Source organism: Drosophila suzukii, chromosome 3 (genome assembly GCF_043229965.1).
Source record: "Drosophila suzukii chromosome 3, CBGP_Dsuzu_IsoJpt1.0, whole genome shotgun sequence".
In the NCBI taxonomy this organism is placed as follows: domain Eukaryota; kingdom Metazoa; phylum Arthropoda; class Insecta; order Diptera; family Drosophilidae; genus Drosophila; species Drosophila suzukii.
This window is the reverse complement of record NC_092082.1, coordinates 62,671,245-62,686,425: the sequence shown is the minus strand read 5'-3', so window position 1 is coordinate 62,686,425 and position 15,181 is coordinate 62,671,245. Positions and strand designations below refer to the sequence as shown.

At 41.1% G+C, this 15,181-nt stretch overlaps 1 protein-coding gene across 2 annotated transcripts; it reads left to right on the top strand.

Moving 5' to 3' along the window:
- The first annotated feature begins 14,322 nt into the window (after nt 1-14,322).
- On the top strand, nt 14,323-14,846 carry LOC108019440 (uncharacterized). 2 transcript variants are annotated; one of them, XM_070996477.1, is made up of 2 exons: nt 14,323-14,403; nt 14,456-14,845. In XM_070996477.1, exons 1-2 carry the CDS (start codon nt 14,383-14,385, stop codon nt 14,795-14,797), a joined length of 363 nt encoding a protein of 120 aa, XP_070852578.1. In that variant the 5' UTR covers nt 14,323-14,382; the 3' UTR covers nt 14,798-14,845. The 2 variants fall into 2 exon arrangements, with proteins under 2 accessions (XP_070852578.1, XP_036675247.3); XM_036819352.3 differs by having other exon boundaries at nt 14,368-14,406; nt 14,456-14,846.
- The last annotated feature ends 335 nt before the right edge of the window (nt 14,847-15,181 follow it).

Here is a 15,181-nt window from a genome sequence, read left to right as displayed (position 1 = left end):
ATCAGGATCGCAAGTAACCTCAACGTTCGGCTAATTGATCTGGGCCCAGAATTAATCGCAGTCTGGAGCCTCTGCTACTTAATTCCCCTACTTAATCTCGCCCCCCTGGTGCATCCATTCAGTGATTAAACTCCCGTGCGATGCCCTGCCATCTGCGGCAACTGGACAGCATATGCTGGAAACCCGAGACAAAAGCCCAGTCAAGTCAGCAGGCGCATGAAAAAATATGAAAATAAAAAGTTGTACAAAAGCAGAAATGAGGTAAAAACAAGAGATGCCATGCCGCCAGGCAAAGATCAAATGGCGCAAATCTTGCAGATACAAAGATACTTTTCGACTGCGGTTTTGCGGATTGGGCTGGGCCTCGGACTCGGCTTCAGCTGGATGGGATGCTCGATGGTCGAATGGTTTGTGCCGGGTAACTAACCGCAGCAAGGGGTCGCACCAGCGTTTCAGGCAGCCAAGTTCAAATTTTTAACCGCACTATGGCAACGGTATACGGCCATAATTTGAACTTAAAAGCTGCCTAACAACTGGTAAGAGGGATGGAGAGGAAAGGGGACAGCCAGGGGTGCCTTTCGTAAAGAATAATAATAGTATGAAATTATAAATGGTTTGCTCTGGGTCGGGGTTTCTGATCCCCAGTCTTTTGGGCATGTTCTCGAAACTGTCCCTGGTTACTTGCTCTCTGTCTCCCTGGCTTCTTTCTTCTCTTTGTTTGCTTGATGATACTGCTTTTCTAGCTACACGTTCGTGTTTTCACCAAGTTAGCACTGGAGAAAAAGTTAGGTGTACCAGGTACTGCGAGTGAGTATCTTTCGGTCGCAAAAGGGATCTATGCAATCACGTCTTATTAGAAGTAACGCAAAGTGTTTTATAAACTTAAAGTCTTAAAATGGGAGTACTCAGGGAACTTTCCGGCTGATCCCTTAAAGTAACTTTCAGAAGAGAGTATTTTAATGGAAAAGCATTTTAATGGATTCTACAAGTCGATGCACTTTAATGTTTTAATATCACACTTAATTTAGAAATACGATTTAATCTGTGGTAATTAAAAACAATTTCTTTAAAGCGGTAATATTTATAAATGTATACCAATCACTGTAATTTAAAATTTAAAGAACTATGAATTAATTACTGTAGTCCAGACCACTTTCCATCCGAATCCCCGATACTTTCTCCCAGTGTAATTCTGATGGGTAAGCTCCTTGCCCCTGGCCACGCAGCTCGACGTCCTCTCCTTGAGCATGTCGATGATTATTATGTATGCTTAAATTCTATGCACGTACCGGCAGTGAAGCTTATCTGTATCGAATATGATTAAGTGCGCTGCGCTGCCCTCGCCCCTCAAGATTGGACTGGAGTCGCAGGCCTCGAACTCGAACTCGTCTAGGCAGGGACCGCAGCCAGAACCAGAAAAATCAAAAACCCAGAGCTGGCCCAGTCGGAGGCACAAAACCCGGGCCAAGGCCCCGTCAGACCTGAACGTGCAACACTGAAAAGGGCACAAAGGAGCGCAGCGCTTAAGCAAACACAAACAATTGCAGGCAGCATCGGCACCAGTGTTCAACGTTCAACGTTCAACATTCAGCATTCAGCATTCGGTATTCAACTCCAGCAATAGCCTCAGATTCCGAGTCTGAATCCGCCTGGCAGGCATCCAGCCTCAGCCTGCAAATCCTCGCAGTCATCTTCCATTTCAGCCTCAGACGGCGGCGGTCCATTTGGCATTTGCATTTTCTGGATAATTCATTAAATGCAGAGCTGCTTCTTGGCTGCCTCCTTTTTACTCTTCAAATTGAATAACACACAAAGCGAAATTTGCATTTCTTTTGAATCAAATGGAAGCGAGGCTTCCTAGTATTCTAAATACTTCTGGGGAATTTCAACAATTGCTTTCATTCATGGTTATAAAAGGCGGTTGTTCACGGGGCACCTATGTATGTGCTTTCATTTGAATATTCAAATTATGTTTATCGATTTTCATCCCCGGCGGAAAGTCACAAATGGCTCTGCGCATGAAGCAAATTTTAATTAAATTGGGTCCGTTTGAAATTGTGCATATTAAATTTAATTACTACATACAAATGTTTTTGTTGGAAATCCGTTTAGAATTTCTTAACTGTCGCTTTTGACGGATGGGTTAAGATAAACATTTTTTGGAAGGCATGAGTGAGTCATGAAACAGCCAGCGGTTGAACTAAAATGATTAATTATTAAATAAGATACATTTTATAAAATTTCAAGAGATTACTTCAGGGTCTGCATTTTGAAGGCGTTAATATTATATTCTTTAAAGTAAAGACTTATGTTGCTAACCAAACTTATTGAATATTTTTCATAGTGTCTTAAACATTCCTTAAACATTCCTTATATAGAATAATGTCAAAGGCTCCATTAGCTAGTAAAAGTAGTGTACCATCCCTTAGTTAGTACAGTTATATTTTGTTCACCACCGATATCTTTATTCATTACAGAACTCATTTAGCAACATCAGCAGGCGCACGTCGAAATTAACATTTTGCGAGATGCTTTGAAACGTTTTACGACAATTTGTAATCGAACTAATTAGTATGCAGGTATCGCAAACGCGGACCATAAATCTGAGTGGTCGAGTCTGGCAGATAAATAAGAACGAAACATGTTTGCTAATCCCCCCATTTGAGTGGCGCAATATTCCATTTAATTATATTGATGTGATCTCTGAATTTATGCGATCCGCTGAGCGCTGCATTCGCTTGGAAGTGCGTTTTAACTCGGCTTTCGAACGGGTTCAAAAGCCAGCTGATATCAGACCTGGCTGAGTGGAGTTCCCTGGGATCTTGGCTCTCGAGTAGTCTCGAAGTCATTCCCAGCATGTGCAAATACGCTCCACTCTTATGGCTAAGCTTCCCATGATTTATTTGATTTATAGCAATTGCTTTTTATATTGCTTGTTGTTCAGCATTTTTCAATTCAGATTCCGATTCCGATTCCTTGGGCACTTGAGCTTCTTTTCTTCTTTTTCATTTTTATTTTTGTGTGCGCCTCTTGAGAAGGCCGCATTAAAATTCAACTCGCACTCAAGTCGTGAAATGCTTAATACTTGAGATACTTTTGTACCCGTTGTATTTGCATTTACATTTTGGAGACACTCGACTGTGAGCAATTTTCTAAAGGGTTTCCCTCGGTTGCGCTGCCCTTCCATTAGGGGTTGTTGTTGTGCCTCCGGAGGCGAAGTGCATATATTAAATTGCTTTCGTATGGCGCATTAATGAATCCAGGGGAAGGTCGCGTCTGTCAACCTGTCATTAAGCAACCAGATACCTTGTAACCGTACCAGATACACTCTCACAGAGATACATCCATCCGTATCCATCCGCTTATCCTAACTGTGAAAAGGTGCAAACATCCTGAACTCTCGGCTGAATGCAAAAAATTGCAAATAAACGCAGAACCCTCTTCCCGGGATCCTAAGAAATTCACACGATGCCAGGTCCTTGTGGACGAACAATGGCCGGGGCACAAAACGGTAAATGTGTGTCGGGCCAGATAAAAACCAGATCCCTACGAAACTCGGCTGCTGTGCAAACAATTAAAGTGACGACGGTGACTGAGGGGCGGACATTATTGCAAGGTGCAGCTTGCATCTCCTCGTCGCCGTGGCACTTCCGCTGAAAAATCCAGGGAGATACAGACTCAGTTACACGGGAAAGAATATCTCAAGTGATTTTTTACGGTGGGATTTTCTGAAAAGTAGAAATGAGGGAAAAACTAAGTTATAAACTTGCCAAAAGCAGTTGTATTTGTCTCTCACATTGAAAAGCAGACCTTCTCTATTTAACCTGGCTGATCAAAGGTATTGAATAACAATTTTAAAATTATATCTGATCTATAAAAACAACAAGATAACTTTGTCTTTATTCACTTTTTGTATTTTGGAACTACCTTGGAATAGATTACATTGCCCACTATTTTTGTAGTGTACTTCGACAGCAGTAAAGATACATATGCGGACGTTCAAGTGCCGAAAATAAAACGCAGACCGAGATTCCTCCTTTGATGTGTGTGCACTGGAATATTATTATGATTGATGGGCGCGAAAGGAAAACGAAACCAGAACAGCAGGCGCACAAAAAACGGGGCAGAATAAACCCGTATAGAATGGTCGGGCATCACATGTTATAAATTATGTTTACTCGAAATGAGGCATCGGAATTAGTGGGGATTGTTCCATCCACAAGGACTGCGACTGGGTTCTGAAAAACTCTTTCTCGCCCATTATGCATTGTTCACTCCGCTCCTTTTCCGCATATTCCTCCACTTTTCCGTTCCGACCGTCATGCGTATAGAATTTCATTTGATTGAGCGCTTAATCAAGCAAACATTAATGTGCACTTATTAATAATAAGTGTTCGGGCACCATTTTCGTTTATCGTTTATCTGCTCAGTCGTGGCTGAATGAAGCCAGTGGACTGTTGGACTGCCGGATTGCTGGTCACGATGATAGTGACTGGGCAAGGATCGATCGGTGGTGGCACAATGTTCATTAAAAAGTATAAAAAATAATAGTCCGCGGCATAGAATTTGTGGGTGGGGCGCTTGGAAAAGGGTCCGAGTTTCCAAATGTTCTATTCTTTTTTGTAGGTAGAAAGATATATTGTTGTGCCACAATCAGTCGCAATACGAACTATTGTAAGCCAACGTCCCAAGGAATGAGTCAACAAAAAGTAATCTTTTGAAAGTGAACTGGTAAATGGTTTGGACTCTTTGATACGTTTTTTAATCTAAATTAACCATGAGCTTCTTAATCATAATGATATATGAACGGAAGAAAATCTTTTGTTTCTAGCTTGCTGAAAGGGATTAGATAAAAAGAGTGGAACAAAATTTAAAGTAGTATTGTCAAGTAGCTAAACAATTTTGTTATTTAAAAATCCTGTTCAGTAAAAATCAGGTCAAGTATGGCTGAATACATTTTTCATTGTTTTTTAGTCTTACCTGAGCATATCTTAGAAAAGAGTCTTAAAATTTAATGCAACATCGCATGGTATACCATTAGAAACGCAACCGTTGTTGACTGAAGTTGCAACACATCATCTGCGATAAATTCTTATCCAACGGAACCCTTCGTAACCCGTAACTCTGTGCGGATGGGTAACCTCTGGGCAACTTTTTATGGGCACGTTGCAACCAGCCCAGTCCCATCCATCTATTCAGGCATTCATCCCGGGAACACGACCACCCATTGATATAGCTTTATAATCATGGACCAGTTTAAGCTTACACACCGCTGCGGATAATCCGCGTCGAAAGCTGAGTTATGTCATGCTCAGCCAGAACCAACAATGGGGCATTCCATATAAGTATACATACATTTACCCCATCGTAAAACAAAAAAAGAGATTGCCGCTTTTTCTAAAACCTCCATTGTGTGGCCCAAAGTTGATTGTTTCATTTGCATTGTTGTTGCTGCATGGCAGCTTTTTTATTACTCGCATTATTATTTTGCGTATTATTAAAGCGCATGCATTCTTTATCAATACATGTGAGTGTATCCGACTGATTTTCGTTGTTCTTCCTGCTGGAGCCTAAAAAACAGTCGGCGGATGTCGAGCGAGGGGACGGGGCTTTAAGCTCCTTTCCGCCTGACTGAATTGAGCGGCCTTTTGCATTGCTGAACCGCTTTTCTGCAGGCCTACAAAAGACGCAGACCCCTCAGACATTGCCCATAGAATTTGTATGAAATTTAAATACCTATTCAGCATTCAAAATGCGAGGCGACAGCGCAGAGACCTAAATACTTAAGTAGTTTCCGAGGGCTGACAAAAACACACAGAGGAGGGCGACACAAGGCGGCGCTTTCATATGCAGACACACGTTTTCCTCGTCGGAGGAGGCCCCAGATACAGATACAGATACAGATGCGGACTCGGATACAGATGCCAGCAGACAGATAGAGATACTCAGATACGGGCAGACAAAGCAAGCTGGATTATGCCTCCAAACTACGAGCACTTCAAAGTGTGTGCCTCTCGTGAGATTTAATCTTTATTGATTTATTTTGTTAGATTTTAATTTATGACACCGGAGTAGGCAATCATTTTTTCCATACATCTTTCCTCCTCCGCCCGCCGCACAAGCTCAAAGGAGGAGTGGGACAGGGGATCGGGGATTGGGGACTTGGGTTTACTACAGGCCCAGCTGTGCCATATTTCACGAGATAGGATGGCAGTGCAATTTGCATTGTGGGCGTATTAATTAATCAAGACATTGTTGCCAGGGCCAAGCTGCAGCTAATCAGTTATGGATTTATTGGAGGAAGCTTAGATTTTTACAACCTGATAAAATATTAGTTATTCACAAAATAATCACACCTCATTTCCAACCAATCATTTTACCTTACTTGCAAGATATGCGGCATTTATAATCAAAGTTGTATTGTACCTATATACACACATATAAGGTACTATTTAAAGTTACGAGTATGTTAATCAAAAGATATCATTTTACATAATATTTTCTTATAAATAGGTAATACATTAAAAATGTTTAATTCTTTCATGAAATGATTTAGGAACAGATTTTATTTAAAGTAAATAAGCTACTCCGCTCCTCTTACACCTGTTCCAATTTTAAATCCCAAGAAAGCACCCTTTGATTATTTCCCCCGCAATGACATCCGCACTCAACGAGTGGCAAACTTTCCGACTCGACTTCCTCCCCCACTTAACTCCAGGTTCTTCGGCTTGAGTCACAGCCTCTGGCAACTTATCAGCCCCTCCCCGGCCGTCATGGATGGCAACCCTTACAGGTAACCTTTCATTTAACATTAACCACCAAATCCCAGCAGCAACTATTCATTCTCCCCATTCCCTCAAGCTTCCTCCACGAAACTTTGGACGGCCAAAAGGAAAATGTAACGCACTGAAATGCTCGTGCAATATGCTTTCCAGTTAAGTTAAAAGTTTTCGCCGGTACAGAGACCGTTAATCAAAATTAATTACACATAACCCGGGCCAGCAGACCCCTCCGCCCCTCGGAAAAGTACGTGCCACGCCCACATGCGACATGCAAACGAAGACAAGAAAAACGCCGAAACAGCAATTGTAATTTACTTTAATGAGCAACATTTAGCCAGCCCACGAGTCCAGATAGTCAGGGGCGCCGAAGGAATCGGCGGAGGGGGGAATACACCAAGATTGGATCAAGGGATGGTAAAAGTATCGATATATCATTATGAAGTTGGCACACTGACCCTTTAACATTAATGATTGTTTACAAGATACTAAATGCAAGAAAAATACCTTACTTTCAAAGGAACTTGATATATATATAAGCAACCTTAATTTTTATCTTAATGAACTTTGTTTCTTAAGTACAAGAAACTATTGCAACGACACACAGAGAAAACTATCTAAGAACATTGTTCTTGAGCTGAGAACATTGTTCTTGAGCTGAGAACATTGTTCTTGAATTAAGAACATTGTTCTTGAATTGAGAACATTAAACACATAACATTAAAAACATAAGTATACACTGAGGACTGAACTAATAGTTTATTTGTACATACAATGTACTTAAATACCGCCAATTCAACTTGATTCGGGAAAAATAAAACATGTTCAACTTAAAAATGTCGTTCTATTTTTAAGAACATTTTCAACTTAGATGAGAACGTCAGAATTTTCTCAGTGCAATAACACGATGTTCTAAAGAAATCTCTTCTGTAAGAACTGAAAATAAGTAACCTATAAAATATCTTTAGTCGATATATCGTATCTTCTTTTATTCTCCAATGATTGCAATCTCTAACTTGATCGGCTTGGGGACAGATAACCACGCATATTGGACATGCTATAGCTGTTGTCGTTAGTTGGCCATTGCGCAGTTGTGTAATTAATGTTCGCATGACCGGCAATTGGGTTTTGAATTTGAAATGGGCCGATGGAGGCGACGCAACCCCTCAATCCAGCTAAGACGTCGACCCATCGAGTCCCTCCACCCGTACTCACATTCACTCACAGTCTGCAGGCTTATTGTTCCCTCGTCCAAGTTCCGCTGTCTCTGTCGCATGTTCTTGGCATTTAATGAGTGCCTCGCACTCGGAAAAATAATATGCCTAGTATTGATTTTATAACGGTCAGTGGTCAGTTTGTTAAACTCCTTAATGATATGGAACTCACTTGCTTTTAATTGGGGTTCGGTTATATTAGTTTGAAGAGGTAATGAACCATCAAGTTAATGGAACGCTATGTATAACATTTCCAGAGATGGTAGATAATCAAAGTATTGATTCGATCAACAACTCATTTATTTAACAACACATTAATACTATTAGCTATTGGTGTTGTCATTGATGTGTGGCCTATAAAATCTAGTGTTTTCATTAGGGCACTCATTCATTTTCCCTCTTAAAGAAGACTTTCTTTAACTGTTTCTTTAGGTGCATTTTCCCATTTCTTTTCTCCCAAAGTCGCCTATCTCGGACTATTGATGTGAGGCTTCTGTCTAAGCCGATGTCTGTGTCCGCGTCTGATTCTCCGCATGCTTCTAAGTTTGCGTCTCGGCCGATTGCCATTTTCGTATGCACGGCATGTTTTTAAGTAGGCTGCTGGTAAGTGGACATTAGGGGCATTCTGCGGATGCTATGTAGGCATATGTGAGACCTTATATAGAGCAGCGATTGACAGCCACTTGCCATTCTCCTCGAGTGGCAATCGAAGAGAAATCGCCAAGAATTCTGTGCTGAAAATAGCCACAGACGGATGTGTGCTTGGTCTCTGCAAATGTACATAAAATGTTTGTTGTACCAAACTTGATCTTTCTAGGTAGAAAGCGTGGGGGTCTCAGATCTTCTTTGAATGATGATATTCGTTTAATAATTTATATTTTGTGATCTACAAATGTAACACGTCAAGTTTATTTTCTATATCCATCTCTTTCTAAGTCAACGAGGCACTAAGCTATTTTTATTATTTTAGTAATTATTTGTAGTATTATATTAGTATTATTTTTATTACTTGCACTATACATAATTATTTGGTTGCCCAATCCATACAAAAATTTACTTGATCAAAAAGGAGATACTGGATTTTTTGCAAGGATCGTGAAACCGAGAATAGATACACGTTGTTCAAGGACATGTTTATGGGTTTTTTAAATATTATATTTAACAAGTAAGCCACTGAACAATCAGTCGCACCAAGAAGATCAAACGATTGTTGATAAGCTGAAGTGATCTTGCAATTACTTCGACTATTTCTATTTAAGTTAAATTCAATTTCATTTTAAGTTAAGTAGTATTGTGAAATCGAAATGCTTTCGAGTGTGTTCTATTCTCAATGGTGATATCCAAATGACACCCTAGGGGGTTCCGAGTGTCCATATGTTTTATGCGGAATTACATCTGGAGCAAGGGTCTCCACCTTCCTGTGCATCTGCATCCGCAGCGGAATCATCATCATCATCTATTTACAAGTATTTGCTGCTGCTACAATTTTCAAACAATTTTTTTTAACGACTTGCGGTTTATGGCAGGGTCGGTTTGGCTGGGTTTGGATCGGGAATGGGCATGGGTATGGGTCTACAGTTTCGTGTGGTATGCCACACATGGGAACCCCTCCTCCGATTCCTGCTGCTGCTGATGCATTCATGTGGAAATGAGTGTAGCCAGCGCACAAAGTTGCATATACAGAGAGGAAAAATCTGGGTTTACTCGAGGTAAAATGTGGAAGAAATGTCTGAAATCGAAGATAAAGGTTTAATATATTAAGTTTGGATGACTTCTTTAACGGATCTAACTTTGTATACACATTCAGACAGAAGAGGATGTTTCCAATTGAATGCCCCTATAATTGGATTAAACATATTCCATATCGGTAAGGAAATTGTCACCAAGGATTGGGTACCTTAAAGCAGGATAGACAACAAAATGGGATCCAGTTCTACTGATTTTTTTCTGAGTGCACGGATGCGAGGAAAGCGAGACAAAAAAGAGAAAAAAGCCAACAAAACCAAGCCTCGCAGTGGGAAAACAATGCCAGTTTGTGCTGCTTCTGCTGGCGATGGCGACTACATAAGTGGTAATAATAATTCCGCTCAAGAGGCGTCGCCCGGCGTTTCATTTCAATGACACACAAACCAACGACGACGACTGCTGCTGCTGATGACGATGACGATGACGTCGATGGGACAGGGGGTTCAATGGGTGGCTGGATGGCTGAATGGCCGAGGGACAAGAGGGGAGGGGCGGGGCTGGAGACGACAATGATGAGGCTGCCGCCTGATGATGCCGCTGACGTGAATGGTAAAATACTAAATGCTAGGTGCAGCCGCAGCTAAATCCGTGTTTTTGTCATCGGACGACCCGCATCGTCTAAGCCGCACATTGTACATATGATCCGATATGAGCCGCACTCGGAGAAGATAACCCCACAAAGGGGTAGGTTCAGTGACAAATGTACATCGAATACTGGATGTCCTACGGGCTCAGTTCCAAAAACTGAGTTACAGATCATATAATTTTATATTTCAAAAAAATGTCAAAAACAAATATGAGTTAGGAAATAATGTGAGGATAAATAATAAGTAGATAGTTAAAAAGTTCCTTAAATTGCACCGAACCCCTGAAACATCTGGCGCGTTGCAATTTGTTAGGAGTGTGTTCATCATCAAGGGCAAGACCCATCTACCCCTTCTTCCAGCGCCGCCTCTATTGTTTGCGATGGCTTAATATTGCATATGCACGACTCGTCATTCATTCATTGCCCCAACCGACTGTCTATCGGAGGGGCTCCCCCACTGCACCCCGAATATCCGACGTCTGCTGGTGGCTCCTTTGATTGCATTGTCTCGTCATGGTCTCGAGTTCGAGTGGTTCCTGGCATCGCTTTTTCACCCAGCCATTTCTTTTTCTTTTTATAGTTAGCAGGCAGCCCCTTCAATCCCCTACTTAAAGCCCCTGCCCTTGGGACAGTGGCGGAATTTTGGGAAGTTTCTGGGGGTTAAAGGTCCTACGACATACATATCTAATTTATATGGATGATTCGGCAACATGGCTTGGCTTTTATAACGAAGCAGGTATCCGATAACAGACTTATATGTAGGGACCATTAGCCGCCTGTAAATTTTCAAAGTTTCTTATTTATATGGAACAGTTTAATGTAATATTGAGAGCCCCCTGAAAGTATTAAAAAGCCCCCAAAGTATTCTTTCCATCCGCCCATGGGCCTGCTTCATCGTTTTTTCTGCTCCCGCTCACTTGACATACAATTATGTTGATGACATTGTTGTTTATATGCTTCTTTTTTCGCTGCAGCCGTTTTTGTTTTTGTTTCCTTCAACTGCAGTAGCAACAACAATGCGGACAATTTTTATGGGCATTCTGGGGCTGCGGTATATGTAGGTACAGCCCCATATATCTTCCGCTCTCTCCTCGCGTATCTGGCATATCTGTCTTTGGCCATAGCTAAATTTCTTGCACCCGGTACAGTTTTATGGGTATGTTACATATGGGAAAGTGTATGCAACATTTAGCACTCTTTAACCAATTTACGGCTTTAAAAACTTTTTAAATAAAAAATGTACCCATAAAATACTATTGGTTGGTCTTCATATATTTAAACTACCCATGAAGCGAGTTCCCACTGTCAACTCAAACGCTGTTCCAATGACTTAAAGTAAGACTACGAGAATCAGATAGTGGGAAAACTTCACTGTAATGCTAGTTCCAGCATCTTAAGATGGGATTCCAGTCAAGCAGTTTCTCTTGTTTCGCGGCCTTAATTAAAAATTCGTTGGGTGTCAAATGGCCCGATGATGTAGATGTTGTTTCTGTTGCTCTAGGGTTTCCCTTCTGACCGAGCAGCGCTCAAGTGCAATTGTCTCGACTTCTCTGAATGCAGTATATCCCCGCATGTTCGTATGTTCATTCTCCCTTCAAGGTCTCTGGGCCTGTCATCGCATCCACAGACTCATTTTATCCATTCCGAGAAGCAACCGCATAAATTATCTGCTTTGATACGGGACAAGACTTCTAAGGATTCCATTCCAGAGATGATCAAATGTTTTTGATTGAACAAACGTCGAGGGAGGAGTGGGGCTGGGCAGCAATTAACAGGCTTTTTCTGCTCCCAAAGATGACCCGTAGAAACCCCAGATTACGTCTAATGAAGAAAAATGAATTGCACCGATGATTCGACAGATTCAAGTTTCCATTGGGGAAAGTTTTTCCGCTCCCCTCCGGGGAGAAGCTTTATCTAATAAATTTCCACCCAGCACGTAACACAAAATATGCGTGTAAATTTCATTTATTGATTTATGGTGAGGCACGTATGCATGTGCATGTGTGGGGAAAGCATTTGTATAAATACGCAAAATAATGGCATCTCCAATGTGCGAACTTCCCCTGACCATAAATCAAGATGAGCCCGGCCAACAAAGCGATTTTCGTGCCTCCTCCTCGCTCCTCCCCGCCAAAATACGTATATTTCAGCTAGCCGAGCCCGGCGAGAAAAGTTCTATTTGATTTGGTATTAGGAGCGAAACTGCTGAGCTCACATAAATTCCGCTTTTAAACGAAAATTAGTGGGGGCGGGTGGAGCCGAGTGGAACGGAATCAGCCCGAGAGATTAAAGTTGGCAACGTGCCGCAGTACGTGGCTGGGAAATCATTTTCCGGCGCAACATTTTCTGCCGTCTCAGCTCGACTTTCGGGTAGGAACGTGGAAAGTTTTTTGAACCGAAAATTGCTTGGGCAAATATTGCTTTGTTCAATCGCCGCCGCAGCTTGGAAATTATGAGGGAAAACTTGCAGGCGGAGCAATTAGAAAAGTTTTCCCTGGACAACTGTCTCAGATGGCTCGAGGAAACTTCTCCACTGCTCGCAGAAAATACTCGTTCTTCTCTGAGGATGTTTCGGTATGGAACATTGGGTTTTTTCGACAAGTTATGAAAGAAACGTAACACGACTTTTTGATTGATTCTTATAAATTTAAAACTAGTTGGTTATCTTCATTTTTAAGAAATGTAAAAATAACAAAAACTGATCTATTAAAATAACTTGGAATAATGGAATTACCCACCAAAACTGCTTATAAAATTGTATGCGACGTGACTTATACAATGTGACGTTTTTCCTGCAAGTATCTCAAATTGAATAATCAATTAGGAGCTCGGATGCTTTATGACCAGCGAAATAAAATTGATTTTCCCCTGAAGACAACCCTTCCTTCGGAGTACGCAGATCTGAGAGCTCCTCTGTTGACTTTACTGCTTAATGGGATTCGCTGTCAAGGCTGAGCGCATGCCCAACGCCCTTCCCGAAATCGTTTAATTGCACACGCGGCCTGTGAAAGGGGCCCGGACCTCGGACCATACGAGTATATCCACGGACTACCTGCCCTTTCCCTGTCAAATTCCCATCCCGAACATATGGCGTTCGAAGGCATAGCAGCCCAGCGAGTGGCTCGTAAAAAATTATCTCTTGCATTGTTTCGTAGCACGGTCGGGGTGCCCATAAAATCCCAGTTCCAGTCCCGAAGAGGAACACCAAACCAAACCAATCCCAACCCAACTGACAGCCCAGAACCAACCCAAGCGAGCCGGCGACGTCGGCATAAATCACTTGGAACTTGTTAATTGTGCGCCTATTTATTAGATGCATTTGGTTTTTCGGGAAAATTGAGGTGGTAAGTGATAGGCAGACACATGCCGCTAAAAGGGGAAAACAGACATCGAACAGGTGACTGTGTGTGCCAGCCCTCGATAAGATAGAAGGGAAGACAGGTTGGGGCTCCAAACCAAAGTCGAGAAATCAAAGAGGCCGTTCACAGAATTTACTTCAATCGGTCTTCAATAAATACAAGAGTCCGCTTCACCACTCAACACTTTCAGGCTGTCAAAATAATTAATAAGACACGTTTTTCAGTTTAAAAAGTCTCTTACTGAGGAATCCAATAAATACTTATAAGTAATGGTCTGGATTGTATTAAATTCAGTCACATGATAAACTTGCCTTTATTGCTTTTTACTCATCTGATAATTGCCTAGGTGTGATTTTAAAAATACTGTATGTATATAATAAAGTTGTTAAATTATAAACATTAAAGTTAATAACATGTAGGAAAAAAATTAATCATGTCTAAGTTATAAACTTATTATTGAGGGTTCTAAAATTAAAGTTTACTAAATTTCATGCTTGAATAACTCGCAATCGAAAGTGTAATTAAAGATTCGAGTCATCTACCTGGATTGCTTGTTCTAATGTCGTCTTACCACTTTTTATCTGAATATATTTTGTTTTGCATCTAAACTTGTTTCGATCAGCTAAATTTTGTCGAATAAGCCGAGATTTCGGACACTTCTTGACTAGTTGCAATTTGGTGGCAGGTAGCACAACATCATGTCTTTCAGAATAATATCAGTGAGTGTACAGAACAGCATTAATGTTTAATTAATAAAGTCACGATTTGCAGTGGACACTCTTCCTGTGTCTTAGTTTCTTCGAGTTAACACCAGCTTTCGGTGGAGGATACCAGCTGGAGATCAATCATCCAGATGGATCGGCTTTTCGGCGTGAAACGGTGGTCGAGGACGCTGGAGGAAATTCTCAGGTCGAAGGCGAAATCCGACAAATGTTCCCTGCACCTCATGAAGGATCGTTAGTTGTCTTCTACAAAACCGGATCCGAGGGATATCGAATACGTTACTCGTATGAGGCACGCAGAGAGAATTCTTTGCAGCCTATTTTAGCAAAAAACAATTCGTTGCCCATAAAAAGAATAGGAGTAAACGCTCTGAAGTCATCAGCAGGTTAAATAATTACAACAGTGCAGTGAATAAAAAACATATAATAAACATATATAAAAATAAGGATACTGTCCTTCTTTTTATCCGCCAAAAACTTTTTGGGCGTGGCTAATCATTTATTTTTAATGCTTAGATGCCCCTATTTTCATGATTCTTTTTGCTTTCATTCTAAATTAAATGTCATTTAAGGAAACCCTGCTGGATATTGTTGCATCTTCAATTGATTCAAATTCTAAGGATATATATTTTCACATTCTTAAATATTTTTATTTTTAAGATTATAACTCTCCCGTATTGCTGTGCCTTATAATTTGTCGTATTGTACACATTAATGACGTATTGTATTAAGTGGATGACAAGTAATAGCAGCTATGGAATCGAATCCAACTCCG

What these genes read in the sequence shown, in the direction of transcription:
- LOC108019440 (XM_036819352.3), top strand. Translation starts at nt 14,383, where the DNA reads ATGTCTTTCAGAATAATATCAGTG. An exon ending in CTTTCAGAATAATATCAGTG is followed by an intron (nt 14,407 to 14,455) that starts AGTGTACAGAAC and finishes CACGATTTGCAG; the next exon opens with TGGACACTCTTCCTGTGTCT.